Source organism: Cryptomeria japonica, chromosome 4, assembly GCF_030272615.1.
Source record: "Cryptomeria japonica chromosome 4, Sugi_1.0, whole genome shotgun sequence".
Classification (NCBI taxonomy): Eukaryota; Viridiplantae; Streptophyta; class Pinopsida; order Cupressales; family Cupressaceae; genus Cryptomeria; species Cryptomeria japonica.
The window spans coordinates 493,046,507-493,069,026 of NC_081408.1; the positions used below are offsets into that span (position 1 = coordinate 493,046,507).

Below are 22,520 nucleotides of genomic sequence, written 5' to 3' on the forward strand. Positions count from 1 at the left end.
AAACCTATCAAGTCTTTCCGCTATGTTTAAAAAACCACTTCTTCTATTGGTCCATGTATATTCACTAGTCTTAAAGGGAATCTCAATTAGGCCCAACTCTGTGATAAAGAAATTGAAGTCTTTATTACTTTGTCTCATCCAGCCAATGCCACCCATTTTATCTGAAGGTCTGACCAAAGCATTAAAGTCACCACCTATAATAAAAGGTTTATCAGTATCCTATTTAAGGCACTTGGATAAATCATTCCATAGCTATTTTTTCAAAGAAATGTTGTTTGGACCATAAACATTGAATATGTACACCTACATATGTAGTTGTTTAGAGTAAATTCTCACCCGTTGCCACCAATTTCCCTGGATCATGATATTGACTTCCACCAAGGATTCATTCCATAAAATAGCTAAACCACTCGAAGCTCCCTGAGCTTCCACTAAGACATATTTCCATTTTTTGAATCTACTGTAAAAGGTATCAAAATATTCTAACTTAATTTTAGTTTCCTGCAAACAAACAAGATCCAGGTGAAACTGATCAAGGCATCTGTTAATCAGTCTAACCATTTTAGGGGCATTGCAGCCCCTGACATTCCATGAAAGGAACCTTATTGCTTCCGGGAAGAGACCACGTCCCTTCCCGATATAAGTCTGAGTTTACTCTGGCCAGAAACACTTCCTGCAATTTCCAGTCTAACTCTATTGGATTAAGGTCCTCTTTTCTTCTTTTCCCCGACTTTCACTTTATCATATTGAGCCAATGTCATTTCCAGTGATCTCTTTTCTAGATCCCCTCCTAGGTCAAGTAAACCTAGTTCATCTTCCCCCTCTAGGGTATCAGATAAATCTCCCTCTGATTCTGATGAAATTAAATCCCCTCCACTATCTTTAACTCCTTCAAAAGATGCCTTTAAATTTTGAATGGGAGAAATTTGAATGTCTTTGAATACTATTTCTTCCAGTGCTTGACCATTAGGAAGTGTTTGTAAGGAGGACCTACTATCTTGAATTTGTGGCCGCAGTTGTGCATCTCTTATGAATCCCCTATTCATGTCTTTTGCCCGTCTCTGGGACTATTGTCTCTTCCTCATCACCTTTGTAATCAGCTTGGATTTCATTTGTTATATAATCATCTACATGTTTTAGGTGATTAGCATCCCGAGTGTGTTTCTTCGCTATGATTTTTTTCGGAACACTATAACCAGCTTTAGAAACCTAGGTATTCTTATCTAAAAGTTTCACCCAACTCTTCCTTTGAGGATCATTTTTTTGAGGATTGGTCTCCCCAACCAAGGATTCTATCTCGCATACAACTGAGAAGGACTCCAATCTCATTGTAGAGGACTCTGAGTTAAACATATCATCTATAAGCCCTTTCATGAATCCTGTTGAATGTATTGTGTTGTGCTCAACTACACTTCCCTGCTTGTGATTATGAAGCACACCCCAGTCTAAAGATTCCCACTAATGTCCCCAATCATTAGATTCCAATAACCTTATTATTTCCTTAGACAAAAAATTACGTTCTTTGAGTTTCCCTTTATCTCCTATTTTGCAGTCCCCTTTAAGGCGAGCAAAGGATTTACAGTCTGGGCTTGAATCCATCAGATCTTCTAGTACCACCTTTTGAATCCAAATACCTGAACTTTTTTTAATTTCTAGGGTATCCAAAATATTATGAATCAGATTCCAATCTATGTAAATCCGCGAAATCATGTTGTAATTCGAAGAATCAATAAATTCTTATTCTTTTCTAAAAAATCCCCAGACTTTCACCTATTCTCCTTAGGGTTTCTATATCCTTGTATTCTTGACTTAGTCCTGGAAGTTTAAGCCATATTGGAACCCTATTGATGATCTTTGTCTTAGGGTTAAATTTTGGTTTCCATTTGAGGATATTAAAACCTTTTTCGTCCATAAAGAATGGGCCGTTGTCCAAAATCCAATTCCTATCATGAATAGAGGGGCATATAACTAAAAAGAATTCATTTTCTAACATTTTAAGCTCCACTCCCTCATCCCAGATGGAAACACACCATGCTATGATCTTTGAGAAAGACAACCATGTGCCCCCCATTTAAAAAAAAGAGCATGTTCATTGAGAAGTCTAATATTTTCACTTCATTCCTCGTTCGAAATAGTTATATTTAAAACTCTAATATAAACTGAGTTTGGGCATACCTCTAAGACCTTTGAAGCTTCCACCGAGGGTTTTGGCCTCCAAAAATTCTCCTGCACCGTTTTGAAATCGATTTGCTACCTGTTGTTTAAAGCGGCATAGCCATTGAATATTTGCTTTACTCCATTCCCTGTCATTTTTTGTGGTTTCTCCAGATGATATCTTTCTTTGGTGAGTGGTCTCCGGACCCTTCCATGGCCAATATTGTCTTCTAAACCTTGAATGGTCATCTCTGTAGTTGCCACAGTTCCATTTCCTGTTCAACGACCATTTTCGATCTAGCCTGCCTTTGTAATGAAATTTGTCATGTTGTCTGAAGCCCTGCCAAGAGCTTCCATCTGCCATCGCTCCACCTAAGTTCAAAAGGGTTTATGGTAACACTAGAGAGAATTGAACCATAGTTGATGTGTAGCACCAGGATCATTAGCCTAACACTACACCTCATGACTCGCCTTCACACCAACTCGGCTACACATGCACCCTTAAAAGGGTTTATGGTAACCCGTGAGAATTGAACAAGAGTTGATGCATAGCACCGAGATCATTATCCTAACACTACGCCTCACGAATCGCATTCACACCAATTCGGCTACTCATGCACCCTTTTGGTATATTCTTTAATTAACTTCCCATAACAATCTCTTATAACTTCACATGCTCCTACCACTCGTCGATTCCCCTTTGAACAACCATTAGGATTGCATTTCATCCATCCTTCCTCTAGTTAAGTCTTTCTTTATCCCACAAAGTTGTTTGATTCCAAGTTCCTTATAAGTAAGCATATGTTTAGAATAGCCATAAGCACCAACATTTACATTTTCCTAAGTTGGTTGTTTTATGGTGAAAAATACATCTCTGTCGTTTCTCTTCTGGTCCCTAAAAATTCTATTATGTCTTTCCTTCCATAATCCCCAAGCAATAAAAGGGGAAATTTGTCACCACATATCTACAATGATGTTGTGAGATAAATGACATCTATTATAATTTTTAAAAAACTATTTAAGTGAACTAGGAAAAACCCAATCAATCAAAAGTAAAGAAAGAACATGAGATCAAACCTCATGGGAGAAAGGATAATGGACAAATAAATGGTCAATATTCTCCATATTTTCATAGAAAAGGGAACATCTATTAACAAATTGAAAGCCTCTTTTTTTAAGTTATCAATGATTAAGATATTATCATGAATTGCAATGCACCAAAAACAATTCACCTTGGGCATAAGATTTACATTGACACCTATTTCCATTCAAAATTGCTATGAACAATATGAGAATGCCCCATTAAAGAATAATAATATTTAATGGAAAGGATCCCTAAAGGAATTTTGGCCAAATATACTCATCATCCCTTTCCTTAGAATAGAACAAAGAATCTCGAATATGTTGATTATGAATTTGTAAAGAAACTTCCTAGCTTTGTTATCTTCCACCATTTAGCATCATGCCCCCAATAAGATATTCCTTATTCTTTCCAATTTGGATTCTCACCTTTCCATTGGTTATAATCATGAATTTGTCTTCCATTTGATCTTATCAACCTTTCTTTAATTTGGTTTAGGATATTAAGAGAGGATAAAGGCAAACCATTATTCCAAACATCTTCCCAAAAAGTTCTTCTCATTCCCAACCCTTCTTCTCACCCCTTGTCTTATGATATTTCTAATTTTAAATAAATTATTCCATATAACAAAACCATAAGATAGATTAGTAGCATAGAGAAAGAGCCCCTGATTCTCATTCCTCAAATGTTTTTCTTTTAAAATATTGGTGTAGTCTTTTGTTCCTTCTAGGAATCACCACCCAATTTTAGCAAGGAGTTATTTTTTGAAGAAGGTTATTTTTGAAGAGTTTTAACCTTCTGATGCCAAGTCCTCCATACTGTTTAGGAAAGAAAACTTTATCAGAACTTACTAAAGCAATTCTTGATCATTCTTTTATCTTGGCCAATAGAAATTTCCTTTGTATTTGAATGTATATGTTAAGGAGACTTGAGAAACCATAAAATGATTTCCAAAATTTCTCACTAAAAAATATGAGCCCACATTGAACCAAATTGTCCAAATCAAATCATGTGTCCCTCTGAAATAGTAGACCATACCAAATTAGAATGTAACTACCATTGTTACTATTTGACCCCTATGTTTAAGGGAGATCAATGAAACTCACAAGTTATCCATATATGTGCAATAATATCTTTTACACCTCCTACAAATGGCTATAATAGCTATTATGATATGATATTTATAGTCCACCTAGTAACCTCTTATTCAATTAACCCTTACAATCATCATAGGACTAACAAAATTTATCAAAGAGTGCCAATAATAGAATTTCAAGATTCAATCCAAGTGTGGCACCCTCTTCAATGTGGGAATATTAGTTGCAATATTATATAAATATTAAAAAATTCTTCTCAACAATCTATTTTTTATGATGACCTTCCACATTAAAGTTATCACGAGCTATTATATCTTAGAATTTATATGCGTGGAAAACCATGTAAGGGTGTTCTTATTAATTGAAATTGTCAATTTAAAGTATGCACAAAGAACAATCATGTGCACAACCATCGGTCTAATTAAAAATAAAAAATTATATATTGATTGAAACTATAAGATGTATTATCTTTACTTGGGGAATTAGTCTAAAGGAAGTATCTAAGTTATTCTACATCTTTTCTTCTTTAGGAATATTTGATATTTTACTAGGCAAACAATAAACACAACAGTGTAAACTAGTGTCATCTATGTTGCATCAATATATCAAATCGTGATGGTAAGTGGTTGAAATTTTTGAATTAAGTCATTTTAGATTGGATATTCTTGTAGAGACACCAAGTGATCCTCTCATGTAAATAAAATATGATTGTCATGATATGTATAAGTAAAATAATCCATAGTAATAGGATTGAAAAACAATTATGCACCTTCAAATTATAAAGCACTTATTGATGATACAAGGCCTAGGGAGACTTAAGTTTCTCACCCTATAATTCATGAGAATAAGGTATTATGTACACACACAAGAGATCCATATGAGAAATGTGTTACACGTGAAGAGAAAGAATGAAAGAAATAGTATAATTGTAAGAAAGTTAATTTTTTTTTAACTCTTTAATCTTTTTAGTTGCTTGGGTACTAAGGAAATGTTCCAATGTTAAACACGTCCAAAATGTACACATGAAACCTCTTTTAAGAAAATTTCTCAAGAGAACTACTTTGCATAATGATGAGAGTAGTCTACTTGAGGATCTTGAGACAAAACAAATAGACATTTATAATATTTGGAATGAAGATAATATATTGTGAAAATAATATTTCTATATTTTTAGTTGAGACATTCATTATTTGAGCTTTATTTATATTTATATTTATATATTACCTATTTTTATGCTATGTTTTTTTTTTAATGTTCTTAAAATGTTGATGGTTCAAAGACACCTTTAGTGGTTTATGCTAGTAAAAGTGTCTAGGAACATATGGAGTATGGTTTGTCACTTCTTTTTTTTTTTTGTTCATGTGTTTTACCTATGGAATTATGATGATTCAAAGCATGGAATGCTTGAAAACCACTCCCATTGTGTTAAACCAAAATACTTTTTTAAAAACTTTTTTGTTGACTTTGGCCTCTTTAATTGAGCCTTTTTTGTTGAGCTTCCAATTTGGTCATGTCTTTATGATCTTCTATCATGGGTGATATTGTGATTAATTATGTGATCTTTTCATTACTATTTCACCTTATATATCATATCTAATTATACTTTTATATCTTTCACAAGTTGTGTTTGTCTATGTTTCAAGTCATGTTTCCCCACTTGGGGGGTTCCTCTTCATGTTTAAACCTTATATCTAACATGCATATGTGTATCCCACTTATATGTTATGACACTTATCTATGCGTAGATGATTAATCTAGCACTTTATCTTCTTTTTTTATCACTTAATTGTTGTCCTTTACATTTGAGACAATACCAGGGGCAACTTGATCTGCATATTATAAATTGTTTAATGAATAAATCTTATTGTATTATCTCATGCTTGCCACATGAGGTTATCTATTACACTTTTATATACTTATTGGGCTTTCAATGATCATATGTTTTTCTATTATTTCATAGATTTTATTAAATTACATATTCATTGTAACTTTGTTTGTGTGAGATTTTAAAATGGAGCAATTACAAGGAGTATGGATGGAATCATTATTATATGTATTATTTTAATAATTTTCAATGTTTACTTTCAATTTGACTATAATTTCACTTTGCCATGCACCTTTATAGTAATCACATGCAAGTCAAAGTGGGTGTAAAATATAATTTTAAAAATTTACACACTTTACACTTTTCTCATCAATTTGGACTCACTTTAACTCATTTTACCTAACAAAATGACAAGTATGCAAGTGACACATTTATACATAAAATTTAGCGATTAGCCAAAGTTTAACTCAATCCTACTATCACACATCCCTAGAGTTTAGATTCAACACACATATTTACCCATTCATTACACTCTTGACTAAGTCCATAACACGAGAATGAACCTAGTTCAAATCCATAGTATGGAAGTAGCCCCATAATTCCCAAATTTAAATTTAAATCTAAGCCCAAGCCAACCCAATTCCTCTTAGTTTCTATTTGTTGAATTGAATGTGAAATGTATGATTGCATGATAAGGAGTTGTATAAAATGACATATGCTAGTCTATTTTTTAATATCAAAATATCCTATAAAGTAAAGAGCATCATTATACATCAATTGGATGTTCATCTTACATTATCAATAAATGTATCATTAGTGGCAAATTAGGCATATTGCATGTTTACTTAGTGTGTCTTAAATAAGCATTGTTCAAACTATTGATTTAGTTCTAGGGATTTTATAAAGGAGAAGATCCTCACACAAAAATCTTCTAAAGGTCTTCAATATTTCTATTTTTCAGACACAGGATCTAAGGAAAACGCATTTTAGAATTGATAAAAAAAAAATGTAGTAGAGTCAACTATGTATACTAGGTTGAATCTATATATGTGGAAAACATTTTATAGTACATAAGTGAAAAAGTATAAAAAAATATATCAAGTAGCATATCAAAATCATATCTAATCATAATACCAATTTGAATCACCAACAATAATCTTAAGCTAATACTTATTTTCAATTAAAAAACTAAATTCTTGTTCCATCTTTATCATTTCAAAAATGATGCGTAATGTTACTACCTTGCCACTTTACATTATATAGTTTTTGATAATAAAAAAATGAGGGAAAGGGCCCTCACTTCAATATAAAGACATACATGAAAATCAAGGCTAAAAAAATTCAAAAGCCAAAGGAATATGAATAGAAGGAAGATCAATAAGGGACTCCAAAAAATGGTGAGTCATTAAACAAACAAAGTATTCCCATGGAACCACAAGAAAGGAAAATATAATCTCCATGAGGTAGATGAATGAACACCCATAGATGCTAAGTCAATTATAGAAACCTTGCAACCATAAGATATAGGTAACAATGTGTCATAGGAAGAAATATTACCAAAATATGATAGAAATAACTTGGAAGCTCTTCACCAAAGCCTACAATCCATGTAGTCAATAATGCAAAGAACTCAACATTTACATTAAAAAATAATTAGGGTGTAAAATAAATTCATGAAAAAGTATAATGTTAGTCACCAAGAAAGAGAGTGGTAGTAGTATTGGCTAAGCTAGCAACATTTCTTATAGAATTTCTAACCATAATCAAGCACTAAATAGGTAAGATACTAAGCATATAAAATTAAACTATTGCCACAACCACTAGCACTAGGAGAACATTGGTAGGACACCTAAAAACTATCAATAGAATATATGTGCTTCACATCAACAAGAAAAAGGAAAAACATACCCACCCAACCCCCCTCCCCTACACCATACCAAATGAGAGAGATTCAAAGCTATTGATGAAAGTAGAAAGAAGAAAGAAGAAATAGATAACTCACAACTCTTAAAAGAAGAGAAAAAATGCAATCAACATGATTCCTAGTCAAAAGAAAGTATAGTCCACAATCCATTTCATAGGATAAGATTATTAAAGATAAATCCCTCATCATTAGCTAAAGAATAAGCACCATATTTGGCAAGGATGTCTATAAGATGATTTATTTCCCTATAGTAGTGATTGAAGGTAATAGATTGAAGTGGCCTGTGAGACAATGGATATTATTAATCAAACCATGGAGCTTCCAATTAATATGATTATGAATTATTAATAACATCATTGACCAAGAGGGAATTGCCAAAAACCTCAATATTATTGATGCTAAGATAAATGATCAGTTTTAAGCAATGAATAATGCTCAATATTTTGTTATATTGTTGGTATCCTTAAGGTTGTTGATAGCATAAGTCCTTGATAATTTTTTGAAGGTAATTTCTAAGAACTCCCCCAACCCCTGAATTATCAATATTACCCTTAGAAGCTTTCTTGAATTTTAGGTTATATATCAACATTTTTTAGGATCAATCCAACCAACTTGGGTTCCTTTGAAGAAGTTATGAAATAAGAACTCTTTACACATGAGATCCTATTTGATGATAATGTACTTTTCTACTCTAATGATTTTGTATTGTGAGATTGGGAATTTGGTTTTGAAAAGCTCTTAACAAGATGCCTCTAGATTTTTAATAAAAATTACATTCAAACAATTGATTTCTCTAATTTTTTTGTTATTACAATCATATTTGACATCATTTACCAAAGCTTACCTTGTCAATCCCTCCAATCATTGTATCAAATCATGAAGAGAGAATGGGGGAAGCTAAACAAACACATTGAACTTTGATTTTATTGAACAACTAAGTCTAGGCCCTTTAAGACAATAATGCAACAAAAGAAAACATAGTCTATATTTTCCTCAAATCAATTACAAAAGACACATCTTGAAGAACTTGAGAAGTCAATAAAATGGAGCTAACCCCAAGAGTAGAATCTATTCTTTATAACTATCCATTTGGAGACATTACCTTTGGTATAAATTGAAGGATTCTAAAAATTTGTGAAGATTCTAATCAACATCTTGCTCACCATCTAAAAGTTTAGAATTACAATTCTTAACCAAGAATTCACCTGAATGGTCAACTTTCCATTTTATTTTTACCTCTTCCAAAGAATTTCCCAATAGCTGGGATTAAAGAAAGTCATGAAAAGGAGTTAGAAGACTGACCTCATAAAGGTACCCAACCATTCTTGGTGAAGAGAAGAATAGTTCTGAGATTTGAAAGGTCAAATGAACTTTGACAAAGCCATCTCTAGACCAAGGTTTATTCCAAAAGTCCACCATTTTCCCATTTTTAAAATCCCACAGTAGAAAATTATAACAATAGAACAATATTTAACTAAGAAGTTCCATATATGAGAGCCTTTGATCCATTCATTAGAGTAAATCAATCCATAGAGATCACTAGAGTCTAGATACTTCTTTCTAAGGATTCTAATCCAAAGATACTCTTCTTTATTAGAAGTAAACCAAAATAAATTAGCATCTAGAGCAATGTTGACATTATATAGGCCTCTAATTTCAAAATCACTTTTAGAGTTTTACACACCTCACATTTCATAATAGAGCTATTTTTGGAGTCATATGTGCCATGCCAAAGAAAATTATATGTGACGATATGAATTATGTGTATGACACTTTTTTGGGCCAGTCATTATTGACGACATGTAGATAGGAATAACTTTGAGCATTGTTTAAGACAACTAAGGATTACTTGCCCAAGACAATCACTTGCCTTTCCAAGAGGATAACTTGATATTTTAAATCTATTAATCATGTCTTTCCAAAATGTGAAAAAAGATCTACCATCAAAGATAGGGATCCCAAGACATTTCAAAGGGAGATAATGATAAGAAAACCAAGAATGTCAACAACTCTAGTTGGACAACAAGAGTGAGTGTTCAAGAAGAATCACTCTAACTTTGCCTTGCACAAATGCAGGCTTGAAGCCTCTTCATAAAGGTCCAAAATTATTTTTAAGTTCTTACTTGTAGAAGTCTTGACAAGTTTGGCAAAAATTGTATCATCTAGATGTAGCCACAAGTGAATAAAATGCGTTTAATGATGACAATACCTTGGAATTTACTAAGATATTTAGCCTTGAAATTAAACTTGACCATGGGTTTCAACCATGATAATAAAAATATGAGATATTGGGTCTCCTATTGATCCTACAACAACCTTGGAAAATACTTGTAGGAACTCGATTAACAAGGACAACAAAGAAGAAAGTGGTGATGCAACTCTACAACAAAGAACATTAAGAGTTAGAGAAACTAAACCTCTTTAGGGTTGTAAGTAAGAAATATCGATCTAGCTTCTCATAGTATATACTAATATCAAGCTTGATGATTATTTTGGGAACCTTTTTTAGTTAGAAGAGTTTAAAAGTTTCTAGAAGATAACAATCTAATCCAAGAGATGCATGCCATTCACAAAGTCATCTTTCTTGGGAGAGATGAATAGCAGAAGAATGCTCTGCACCAATAATTTTACAAGTGTTTCAAAGGGCAATAGGCTTGAACATATCCATAGAGTCAACAATAAAATGCTTTGGAGTAAGAGAAATATATGTATAATTGAAGTTCTTCAATATTTTCCTCTGAATAGAACCATTCACAACCTTGCAAATATCTTTCTTACCGATCTCTCAAAAAAATTGAAAGAATATGAGAAGGAAATTATCAAAACCTGCGACCTTATTTCCTTTGATGAAGCCAATAACATCATAAATTTCACTTAGAACCATGAAAGCTCAGTTTTCCTCATTGTTCCAGAGATAATTGCTTGTCACTTAAAATATTTGACTTTTTTACACAAGAAAGAACATTTCTACTTGCAAGAACTTATCCAATATATATGAAACATGTGTTACTTGCAAAATTTATACGTAATAATATTAAAATAATAATAATAATCACTATAATAAAGCTATAAATAAAAATAATAATAATGAGTATTAAGATTTCTCTTTGCAAACCCCACCTAATATTGATTCCTCCCTAGAAGAAGAAGAATAGAGGGTCGGTGCAAATATTCTTATAAGCAATTATTCAATAATAACGATCTCAGTCTGGGAGGAAATATCTTTCTGTGACGATATGATTTACAGGTGGCCCAATTAGCCCACCTTACTTTTTCTTAGATATTTATATAGAGTGACACGTCCACAGACAGGTATCAAAGACTATACCGTTAGTTACCTATAAATCCTCTGAGCAACTGTGAGGGGCACCAAAATCATCTTCATATTTCAAAGCAGAATCCAACATTCGCATTTTGGCCATTTGAATCTCAACCAAGTGATTACAATCTGTGAAAGTGATCTGCACACACAGTAAGAACACAAATGTCTTCAGAGAAGAGTTCAATGGATGCTCCCATTACTCAGGTATGTAAAATCTTAAAATCCTTAGCTCTTTTCTTATATTTGCAGGAGTGCTGAATTGTTTTTTTATAAATGGGTTGTGCAGGAGATTGAGGAGAGATTGAAGGATCTGGGTGTTGATGATAAATCCCAAGAAACAACAAAAAAGAAAGGCATGGAGGATAAGAAAAAAGAATCAGATTTGGAACATACATCTGAGGCTAAGACTGAGACTGACAAGGTAGAGGAGAAGATGGATATTGATGAAGATAAAGTTGTCAAGGACAGTGAAAAGGAAGTGGAAGTAGAAGTGGCTTGTGTGGATCACAGGACTTATGCTGGAGATGAGGGCAAGACTGAAGATGTTCCAGTTACAATTGTTCATGAGATTCATGGCAAAAAGGAGTTACCTCCTTCTGGGATCCTTCAGACTGCGGGTGCTAAGGTTATGACCACAGCCACTGGTATCAAGGATTCCATTGTTGGAAAACCCAAAAGTAGTAAGTGATTTTCCAAAAAATTGTAATTGATTAGGTCATTTTGTTTGGTGGAATTGTGCATTTTTTAAATTTTGAGTTGTGGGGAAAAAGGTTGTCTGTGTATTCTTGTTTATTTATTTGGGTAAGTATGGATTTAATTCAAAGGACAGCCTTTGGGAAATATGGTGGTTCTGTTGTTGGTTATTATGTTTGGATTGGCCATGGCCAGAATATTAACCATATCAGCTACTTGTAATGTACAATTCTTTTGACTGTTGATGAATTTTATTGGAATTTTATGATCAGATCTTTGGTTGTCTGAGTAAAGCAAGCACAGTGTCCCTTATGGGGTGTTCATTTTATAATGGCAGGGTAAAACCACTACTTTGTTATATATAAGTAAGCATCACAATGGCATTAATCCAGAAATGGAGAACAGTGTCTGTTTGGAGTGATTCCTAAAATATTAAATCCCAGAATTTAAAGGGGATTCACATGATTTTTGTGATGAGGATTATGTAAGAATTTTGTTTTTGTTTTTTTCTTAGTTATTTTAAAATATCATTTATTTCAATTCTAGTGGGGTTTTTGATGGGGCTTCCTTAAAAATCAGTGGTTACTGTGGAATGAACTGTAAATCATTTTTTCCTTTCAGCATTTTCCTTCCATGGGACCCTAATTATTCTTGTTTTTCTTTAACATAGTAAGTGGTTAAAGAGTAGTAAGGATTTTATAATTTTAAGAGAAGTAAAGATTAAAAATATTTTCTCTCTCTCTTTTCAAATCTTAATTTTAATTTTTTAATATAATTATTATTTCTAAAATTTTATTCTTTTTACAGGTCTATACACTAATGTTCAAGAGGTATAAAGCATGGGGCACACGTACTCTATATGCTAAATATACTTATATACTGAAGAATAGTTATAGATAAATATTCTTTTATTAATGTAAGATATTAGAAACTAAATGTATGGAGAATTGATTTTATTAAAATTATATTTATATAAGTAAATTAAATTGGAATTATAAATATATTCTAATGAGAGTTGTGGAGAATAAAGATATTAAAAAATAATAATGTGAAATTGTAATTAGAAATATATTAGTAAATATTGTGAAACATATTCTTGTAAATAATTATTAATTAATATATTCTAAGATGATTATCAAGAGGTATTTAAAATCATGTGGAACTATCACTAAGGGTTATTAGGGTTATTGAGGATCAAGTTATAATGAGGGTCAAGTTGCAATGACGGGGCATTGAGTTAAAATTATGAATAGATAAATTATATGTTAAGATGATACATAAAATTTAAATGGGCTACGACTTTAAAATCATGTGGAACTATCATTAAGGGAATTAAAGCAATGATGGTATGGACTTTAAAATCATGTGGAACTATCATTAAGGGTTATTGATGATCAAGTTATAATGAGGGGGTATTGAGTTAAAATTATCAATAGATAAATTATATGTAAATATTATAAAGGATTAGATCCAAAGTTCTATATTATATATTGCGAGTGGTTTAAGATGATACATAAAATTTAAATGGGCTATATAAAGGGAAATTAAAGCGAATGAGGGTATGGACCAACTTCAAATGTGACAATGAAACATGAAATTAATTGAAAAGTTTAAACTTTAAAAGCGTACTCAAAAAGACAAATTCTAGGAGATATATAGTTGAAATATGAGCTGATTGAAATAGGAGTGGTTTAATAACAATGTAGATTTGATACCCAACATTTTATGCTATATTTTAAAATAAATAATTTTTATAAATGTTCATTGTAAACTTTGGAATTGTGCCAAGATTTATATTAAGGTCACAAATGCAACTCTCCACCATGAGTGTATACATGAAATTGAAATGTTATCTTTTAACCTCCAAAATTTTAGGTGAATTTAGGGTTTTTCACCTATGTTTGCACCTATAAATAGAAAGCTTACCATTGTTAAAAATCATGATTAGAATTTTCTGACAAATAGAATCCTTGGGGCTTTTTATTGTAATTGATCTTCAACGGTTAATCCAATGATGCATTCATAAATAGGAACACATACTAAGTAGTGTATGTAAACATATATGTAAATAACTAACAATGATGTGATAATTTCTCGTGACTTGATGCAATGAATGGAAATGTGCATACATGTACAAAACTAGTAGATTGATTGTAAGAATTAGGCTTTGATATTATTTATGAAGGATCTAATATAATTGAATAGAGCTATGCCATTTATGGTAGTGGTTTTATGTATTCCATTATATGATGAGGGTGCTTCTACTAATGTTGATGATGAAATAACCTATGTGTGATGTCCTTTTACACAAGTGCTTGACGAACAATTTGATTTTTTTAGCATGTGAGTTGGAGACTTATGGTAGCTTTAAAATAAGTTGATTTAGGGTCATAATGAAATTTGAATTTGAAAACTACAAGTCAAGGCCTCAAATGGTCACTTGAATTGGATTAAGGCTACACGAGTGGCCTTAAATTAGGAAGAAAAAAATATTGACATGAAAATTGAATTTGATCTAAATAGAAGTCCAATGTAGATATGAGAGTTTTTAGATAGTTCTTATTATGGTAACTAATCCATTTAGTGAATTCACAATCCCCATCTATGTAATTTGTTCCCTTGCTAGAAAAGAATAAAAGTATTATTGACCAATATTTTAAAGTTACACTCAAAACTGCAAATGAATCCTATAAGAGGTGATGGCTATATAGGAACTTCTTAGTTACTATAGGTATAAAATGAGTATGCAAGATCAACACGATTCCTCAAATCATCTTAATATCATACCATGTTACCCATTAGTAGGAATTTATCAAAAAGGAAAAAGTAAAAAATTGAGGGGGAGGAGGAGAAATGTGTACATAATAATTACCAAAAAAAAACTTAAAGAAAAAAGAGGGTATGTCTAGAGGAAAGGGAGTAATGGTGGTTGTTTCTTTAGGAAAAACATAAGAAGATAAAATAAAGAAGTTAAGAATATGATCCACATTATTTTATTAAATATGTAAGGGAGTGTTATTTGTATAAATATATGTTTTATTTTGGAGGAACTAAATATGTAATTAACATTATCATTGTGTCTATCAAGAGGGATACTTTAATTTTTAATGAGATCATGTATTTTATGTTGAATTCTCATATACTTTTTGATGTTATGTTTAAAAACACTATAAAATTAGAATAATGTTTTAGGACCATAATTGCATTAAAGGGGAAGGGAATTATTCAAGGGGGCTAAGGTGAGAATTTTAGTGACATTAATTTGGTTAAGCATAATAAGAAGGGGTTTGAAAAAGAGGATGAATTTGTGCATGTTTTGGAGTTCAAAATTAATGATATTATAATAGAAAGGGGAAGGGTCAACATGTTTTATGTTTGGTTTAGAGTCAAAATTTTGAAAGTTGGAAGCGTTGGGAAAGGTGTCTCAACCTTGCTCTTAATTTTAAGATTACAAAAGTGTGATTTTTGGATATAAAATGAAAAAATCAGTTTCTAGGCCACAAATTTTGGTTTTGGCCAAAATAAATATTCTCAATTGTCCATCATCACCCATGGAGGCTCCTATTGCATAGATATCTTCAAACTATTCATTTTTTAAAAAAATGGGCCTAATTGTCCCACCAATTCAAAAGCTACGATGCACAAAAGTTTGCATAGGAAATATAAACAATTATTGGACATATAAAAGAGTTGTAAAGGGGAGTTACACTTGCTAACCAACTTATAATGCATTTTATGACACATCATAAGACATATTTGATTGGAGATATTTTTGGGTCTCACTTTTTAGGTGGTCTTAGCTCATGGCTTTCTAATTACCATTTTATGGTTTCAAGCATTGGATCTTTTATATGTTAGGTGGCTTAGATGAAGGTTTTGTGTGAGTTTTGTAAACATTTTTAAGTTTTCAGAAGTTCTCCAAATCTTTGGTTGGTCACACTTCTATGAAGGCTTTCTCTACAAGTTTTTTGTATTTATGGTATACTAAATAATATATTGGGCTATGTTGGAGTGGGGATTTTTCTCCTAGAAGGGTTTTCACCATATACACTTATGTTATTGTCTATTGTTTATTTTATACTTAAATAAGTTTCTACTATATGTAATTATTTAAAGATTGAAATTTGCATAGCACTCTAATTAGAATATAAGTGTAGACAATATTTTCACATAGAGCTTGATTATCTTAGATTCTAGGTGTTGGGTAGAGGTTTTTTTGTACTAATATTCATTTAAGTGGAGCTTATGCAAAGGTTTTTGACCTTATTGAAGAAATAGATAGGAAAAATTATTAGGAACAAGATTTGAGTTGTGGATTTTCAAGATGGCTTATATGGTTGTAGACTGAGATCTATGGGTTGTAATTTATAGATCTAAACCTACAACTACATTATAAGAAGAATGAGATAAGATGAATAGAAAATAAAATGATCTCATTAAAATTGGTTTGGATGATTCAATGCTGTTGAATGTGCACAAAGAGACTACTACAATAAACCTTTGAAGAATCTTGGAGAAATTTATTGGGTGGAATTCCCTTTGAATATATTTTCTTGAGAATGTTTTATACCCTTAGGATGGAGTATGGTGGGCCTATGAGAAAACATTTAAATGTTTTCAATATGGTAGTTACTTAGTTGAACTCCGTGGGAGTGAAAGTGGAGGGAGAGGAGGATTGGTGTATGACTTGACACATCATGGTTGGTTTATAAAATACGAAAAATACGATGGTGGGATTTTGTACCTTAGAGATGATTTTAATATAAATATTGTTGGTTGCGGCAGATTCATGGTTCCATTTCATGCTAGACAAATGAAGAGGATCAATGGTGTACTACATATCCTTGGTTTGTGTAACAACCACTCCTCAATTGTTACTATGTTTTTTAAATTTAATTTACAACAAGTAATAATTTAATTGACTGAGCATCGTTTTATTGACTAGCATATTTGTATCTTAGAAGTGTCGACTCCATAATTTCTTCAATCAGTATGGTGGCAACAACTCTATCCCACCACTTATGCTTACACTTGAAAGTGATGATCTCTTGATGTTAGGTCATCAGTAGACCTAGAGATAAGCTTGGATAGATGTACCAAGATGTTAGGCAATTTAGTAGCCATAAGCAAAAAACAACCTAAAACGATCAAAACACATATGTGTTTTTAATAACTTTAAAAAGCCACTATGTATTATTTGAATTAAAAATATGTACATACTTTTACTTGAATTTGTTGTCCTCGATTTTAGCGCTGCTAAAATTGTGAGGCAACCCTATGAAACTAGTCCGTTTCGTGCCTCACGTCCTTTGATAAAGGTTGATTGACTCTGTCGGTTAGCCTCTTTTGCTTTTCATCTTTTATTTTTCTCATTTTTTAAAAGTTTTTTAGATTTTGTAGTTTTGCCTGCAGGTCGGACTTTAAAGTCTGACCTGCAAGGTGTTTCTTAGATAGAATTGCACATTGGACTTTAAAGTCCGATGTGCAATGTTTTGGCAATCTTCTTTGCAGATCGGACTTTAAAGTCTGACCTGCAGGGTTTTTCTTTGTTAGAATTGCACATCGGACTTTAAAGTCTAATGTGCAATGTTTTGGCAATCTTCTCTGTAGATCGGACTTTAAAGTTCGACCTTCAGGGTTTTTCCTTGTTAGAATTGCACATCGGACTTTAAAGTCCGATGTGCAATGTTTTGGTTCTTTCCCTGCAGATCGGACTTTAAAGTCCGACCTGCAGGCAGTTCTTTTCCTATAGAGCGGACTTTAAAGTCTGACCTATAGGGACCTTTCCCTTGCACATCGGACTTTAAAGTCTGATGTGCAGTTTAGCAAGAAGGAAGTTGCATGTCGAACTTTAAAGTCCGACTTGCAAGGAGTCTTTCCTGCATGATTATTTTTGTTTCAATTCGCCAAGGTCCATGTGCAGGTCGGGGAATTTTTCCCAACCTGTAGGTCTGAGTGCAGGTCGGAGAATTTTTCCCAACCTGCAAGTTAAGGTTTGCCCTTCTCGCATATCGGACTTTAAAGTCTGATTTGCAATCTTTGCTTGATTTTCCTTGCACATCGGACTTTAAAGTCCGATGTGCGAATTTTGAGTTTCCTTCCCATGTTGCAGATCGAACTATAAAGTCCGACATGCAGTTGCTTGTCAAGTTTTTCCCTTGCAGATTAGACTTTAAAGTCCGACTTGCGTATGATGTTTGAACTTGCAATTCGGACTTTAAAGTCCAACCTGCAAGTTTTTCCCTTTTTGTCTCCTAAGTTATTTCTGACTCCTGTTTCTTGTTTTGATTAATGAAATTCGCTGGTCTAATGGTGATCATTTTCAAAACACTAGTGATCCATGTTGAAATGTCCAAGCCCTCTCCCAACAAATCGACAGAGAAAAGAAGATGCACTGATGAGATTGCTGATATGGCGCTAGACAAAGCTAAGATGCAAGTTGCTTTAGCTCAGTTTGAAGAATTTTAGAAATCCAATGAGGAGGAGAAAGATGAATAAAGTGTCCTCTTTTTGACACTTTCTTTTCATGTAGTTGCATTGTTAGATGCTGCAAATTTTCTCACAGCTGCATATTTTCTTTCTACTGATGTTGTAGTCAAGTGGGACTATGCAGTTGAATTAGTCAATTGTGCCCATGTTTTTCTCCAACATTTTCCTATATAAGGAGGACCCTCATTTGTAAATAGGGATCTTTTTTGCAATGCAACAAAATTCTGCCAGTTTGTATATGTGCTCTAAGACTTTGAGTTTAGATGTAAATCGGATTGCTTTCAATAAAAGAGGCAAGTTGTGTTGAGACTTTGTGCCAATTCAAGTTGTTATGTGATGACATTTTCTAAAGTTGATTGTGAGTTTTGTTCTATTGTGAAAGAGGGATTTAAATTCAATCTTGCAGACTTTGAGCTGCTAATTGTATTTAGAGTTATATGTTTGGTTTGTAGTTTTGGGCTTGTAGACTTTGAGCTGCTTATCATATTTGAAACTAGTGTGGAAAGCTAAAGTGGGAAGATATCTTGTAGACTTTGTGTTGCTTCTATTTTTAAGACTTGTGCATGTGAGTTGAAGGGCATCATGTAGTTAGACTTTGAGCTGCTACATATTTTGCTTAGTTAGCAGAAAATCATCTAAAAAGGTTGATAGGAGAATAGATAGTTGAAGATTGTGAGCTTATATGGATAAAGGTAGATATTGTTAGACAACTCAAATAATCAGAGGACAACTGAGAAGGGGGGTGAATTAGTTGTCAACAAATTATAGAACTTTAAGCATTAAATCATTATTACTGGAATACATAAACCAAATACCAGAGTAACAGATATAACAGTTAAGCACAAATATAAACCACATAACATTTACCAACCATCCAAAAAAGATAACACCAAGATTTGTATGTGGAAAACCCGGTAAAGGGAAAAACCATAGTGGGAAGCCTACCCATAGTTCGATAATACTTCTACAGTAAGTATGTGATTATAATAAGAGAGGTCTGCACATGCAGGAATGCCAACAGCCTAGAGCGCACTGCTCATCACAAAAGAAGCCTCATTGACTACAAAATAAATCTAGACTACAACCCGGAAGAAGAATGAACTGCAAGAATAGCATCTCCTATGCCTGTGTACAATTCCGGTTAAGCTAAGTACCAGAGGTCTTAAACCTCTTTCACCAACCCAATTTGATCACCTATGATTGACCAAAAACCTTTGCATATGATTACAACTTTATTCACACATAGATAATCCCATAACCATAATCCCATAATCCCATGATCTACAAAGAGATGTTACATTATATTTATACCAACCCGAGACCTAAACAATTAGGTCGGCCACCTAAAAGATAATACAATAAATTCATAACATAAACATGTGATCTAATGATCAACCAAGTTGGCCTAAGACCAAAACAACATAATCCAATCAATGAACCCAACCGGCAATGCATCAGGATCATCCACCAACACGTTACATAAACCAGTCCATAACCTAGCCGAATAAGATAACATTAGGTCCAAACCCAAATCCAACACCACCGATCAACAAGAACACGAACAAGATGACCAACAACATCCCGAAACCCATCTAGACATCGTGCCAACACCACTTATCATGTGCATCAATATATCTTCAATAAAGATCTACCAATAGAACCCTTACCGGTGACCAAAAGGCTTACTAGAACAAGAGATAGCTCCCGAGTCATCAAATCTTGAATCAACTAATCATGATACCCATCTAAATAGCATGAATGACATATCTAAAAAAAATCCACAAGCCAAAACATACTGAAGCATACCGGATCAATATCATAAACCAACCACTCTACCAGAACTTACCGGAAGCCAGTAAACAACCAAAACATTCAGTGTTGCCATAAATGACAAAAAATCAGTGCAACACATAATCAATTCCTCTAATTGCCAACAGGTATAAATATCGAGGGAGAAAAACAAAGTGAGATAGAGAGAAATAGAGAGGGAAGGAGGGAGGGAGGGAGACAGAGAGAGGGAGAGAGGGAGATATATGTAGATAAATATAGGTAGGGATGGATGGAGGTAGAGTTATTTAGAGAGAGGGAGAGGAGAGATAGGGATAAGTAGAGAGGAAAAGAGTGAGAGAGATAAGTGCAAATGGAGCATGGGAGGGTGGAAGGGAGAGAAAGGGAGGGAGAGAGTGAGAGATGCAAATAACTAAATGTAGGGAGGGTGTGATTGTAGGTATGTAGGGAGAGGGAGAGACATGTTAGGGTTTAGGGATCCAGAGCAAATACAGACTAACAATTATATGCAGATACAAACACAAAAGATGAATAAAACTACATAACACAGAGATTTAACATGGTTCCCCCAAGATGGGCTACACCCATAGAACATAGTCATCCAATATTTTATTATTATATAGTAAATCAGAACAACACCATTATAATGCCTTTTTACATTCGAACCGCTTATAACAAGCAATATTTAGGTCAACACTCAAAGTTAGTTATTTTAGGTTTTTTTCAATGACAGTTTTTTTCAACAAAAATGACAATTTTTCTTCCTCAAGGGTTGCACCCTTGAACCCCTGCTCTTGGGGGTTGCCACCCTCGAACCCCAGTGAGGATACATAATGAGTGTACAATAATGGCATGATCAGTCGCCACATATCAACAATCTCCCACATGGAGTTTGATCAGGCTCCACACCAAATAATCTCCCACTTGGAAACTGATCTTGGACGACACTACTGAACTAGCAACTCCCACTGGATAAAACTCCTTGAATCAGTTGTTCCTTAATTCTATGATTTTCAATCAAGAAGGCCTAGATAAACTAAGGAGGAAATCAACTTCTCCCGTGGGACTACCTTCGTGAACATATCTGCAGGATTGTGACGTGTGTGAATCTTCTCAAGCCGTAACTGGCCATCCTCCAAAACAAACTGTATGAAGTGGTACCTGAGCTAAATGTGTTTTTTCCTTTAATGAAGAGCATAATTATTTGCAAGATTAATGGAACTATGACTATCTATATACAAGGGGCTATCCTCCTACATCTGTCAGGGCTCATTATCACCCAAATATACCTGTCCAAAATCACCTTTAACATAATCTAGAAAATATTTTTTATGGGTTGTGGCATGAATTGAAGCCCCTAAATCTATTACCCAAGAATCATTAACATTTTCTAAACACAAAATCAATGCATCTTGTAAAGTATTACTTGCAACATTAGCTTAATCATTGTCATCTTCATTTTTGTCTCCTTGTTTGTTTTTTTGAGACCAACAATCTTTCTTTAAATGTCCTGGCTTTCCATAGTACAGGAGCAATCCTTTCTTCCTCTATATTGAGAACATCCTTTCTTTTATTTCGCTTGTCACTTCTCACTCCCAGGGCCTTTTCCTCTTTCCTTTGATCTTCCCCTATTCTCTACATTCAACCCGATGATGTTGAAGTCTCACCTTTGCTTTTCCATTGCATTTCCCCACTTAGGATAACACCAACAACATCATCAACTTTCAAAGTGTTTGTACTAGAGCTAAAGTTACATACAACCATAACCAGGCTATTCTATCTTTTTGTAAGGAAACTTGCAGCCATCTTTATGAAAATTTCCACATAACCTATTTAAGATTTCAATCAAATCAACACATAGAAGCCATATGCAAAGAATAGACAACATACCCATGAAAATGTGACATAAGATATATCCTGGGAAAACCCTCATGAGGGAAAAAACCAAGCTCCAAAAGCATCATCCACCTTGTATTATCAGCAATGCATCCATTACAATACAAATATGGAAAGCCTTCAAAAACCCAACCATAACCAAGCACTCCATGTGACCAAGCATGAATCCACACATCCCATGCCATGCTTCCTCCTTCACAAATTTTAACTTGGATTACCCAAACAACTACCCTTGTGGTTCTTTTATAGAG

The 22,520-nt window shown here is 33.3% G+C and overlaps 1 protein-coding gene across 1 annotated transcript; it reads left to right on the forward strand.

The window, feature by feature from the left end:
- The first annotated feature begins 11,443 nt into the window (after positions 1 to 11,443).
- Positions 11,444 to 12,367, forward strand: LOC131060383 (uncharacterized). The gene is made up of 2 exons (XM_057993583.2): positions 11,444 to 11,607; positions 11,690 to 12,367. Exons 1-2 carry the CDS (start codon positions 11,566 to 11,568, stop codon positions 12,089 to 12,091), a joined length of 444 nt encoding a protein of 147 aa, XP_057849566.1. The 5' UTR covers positions 11,444 to 11,565; the 3' UTR covers positions 12,092 to 12,367.
- The last annotated feature ends 10,153 nt before the right edge of the window (positions 12,368 to 22,520 follow it).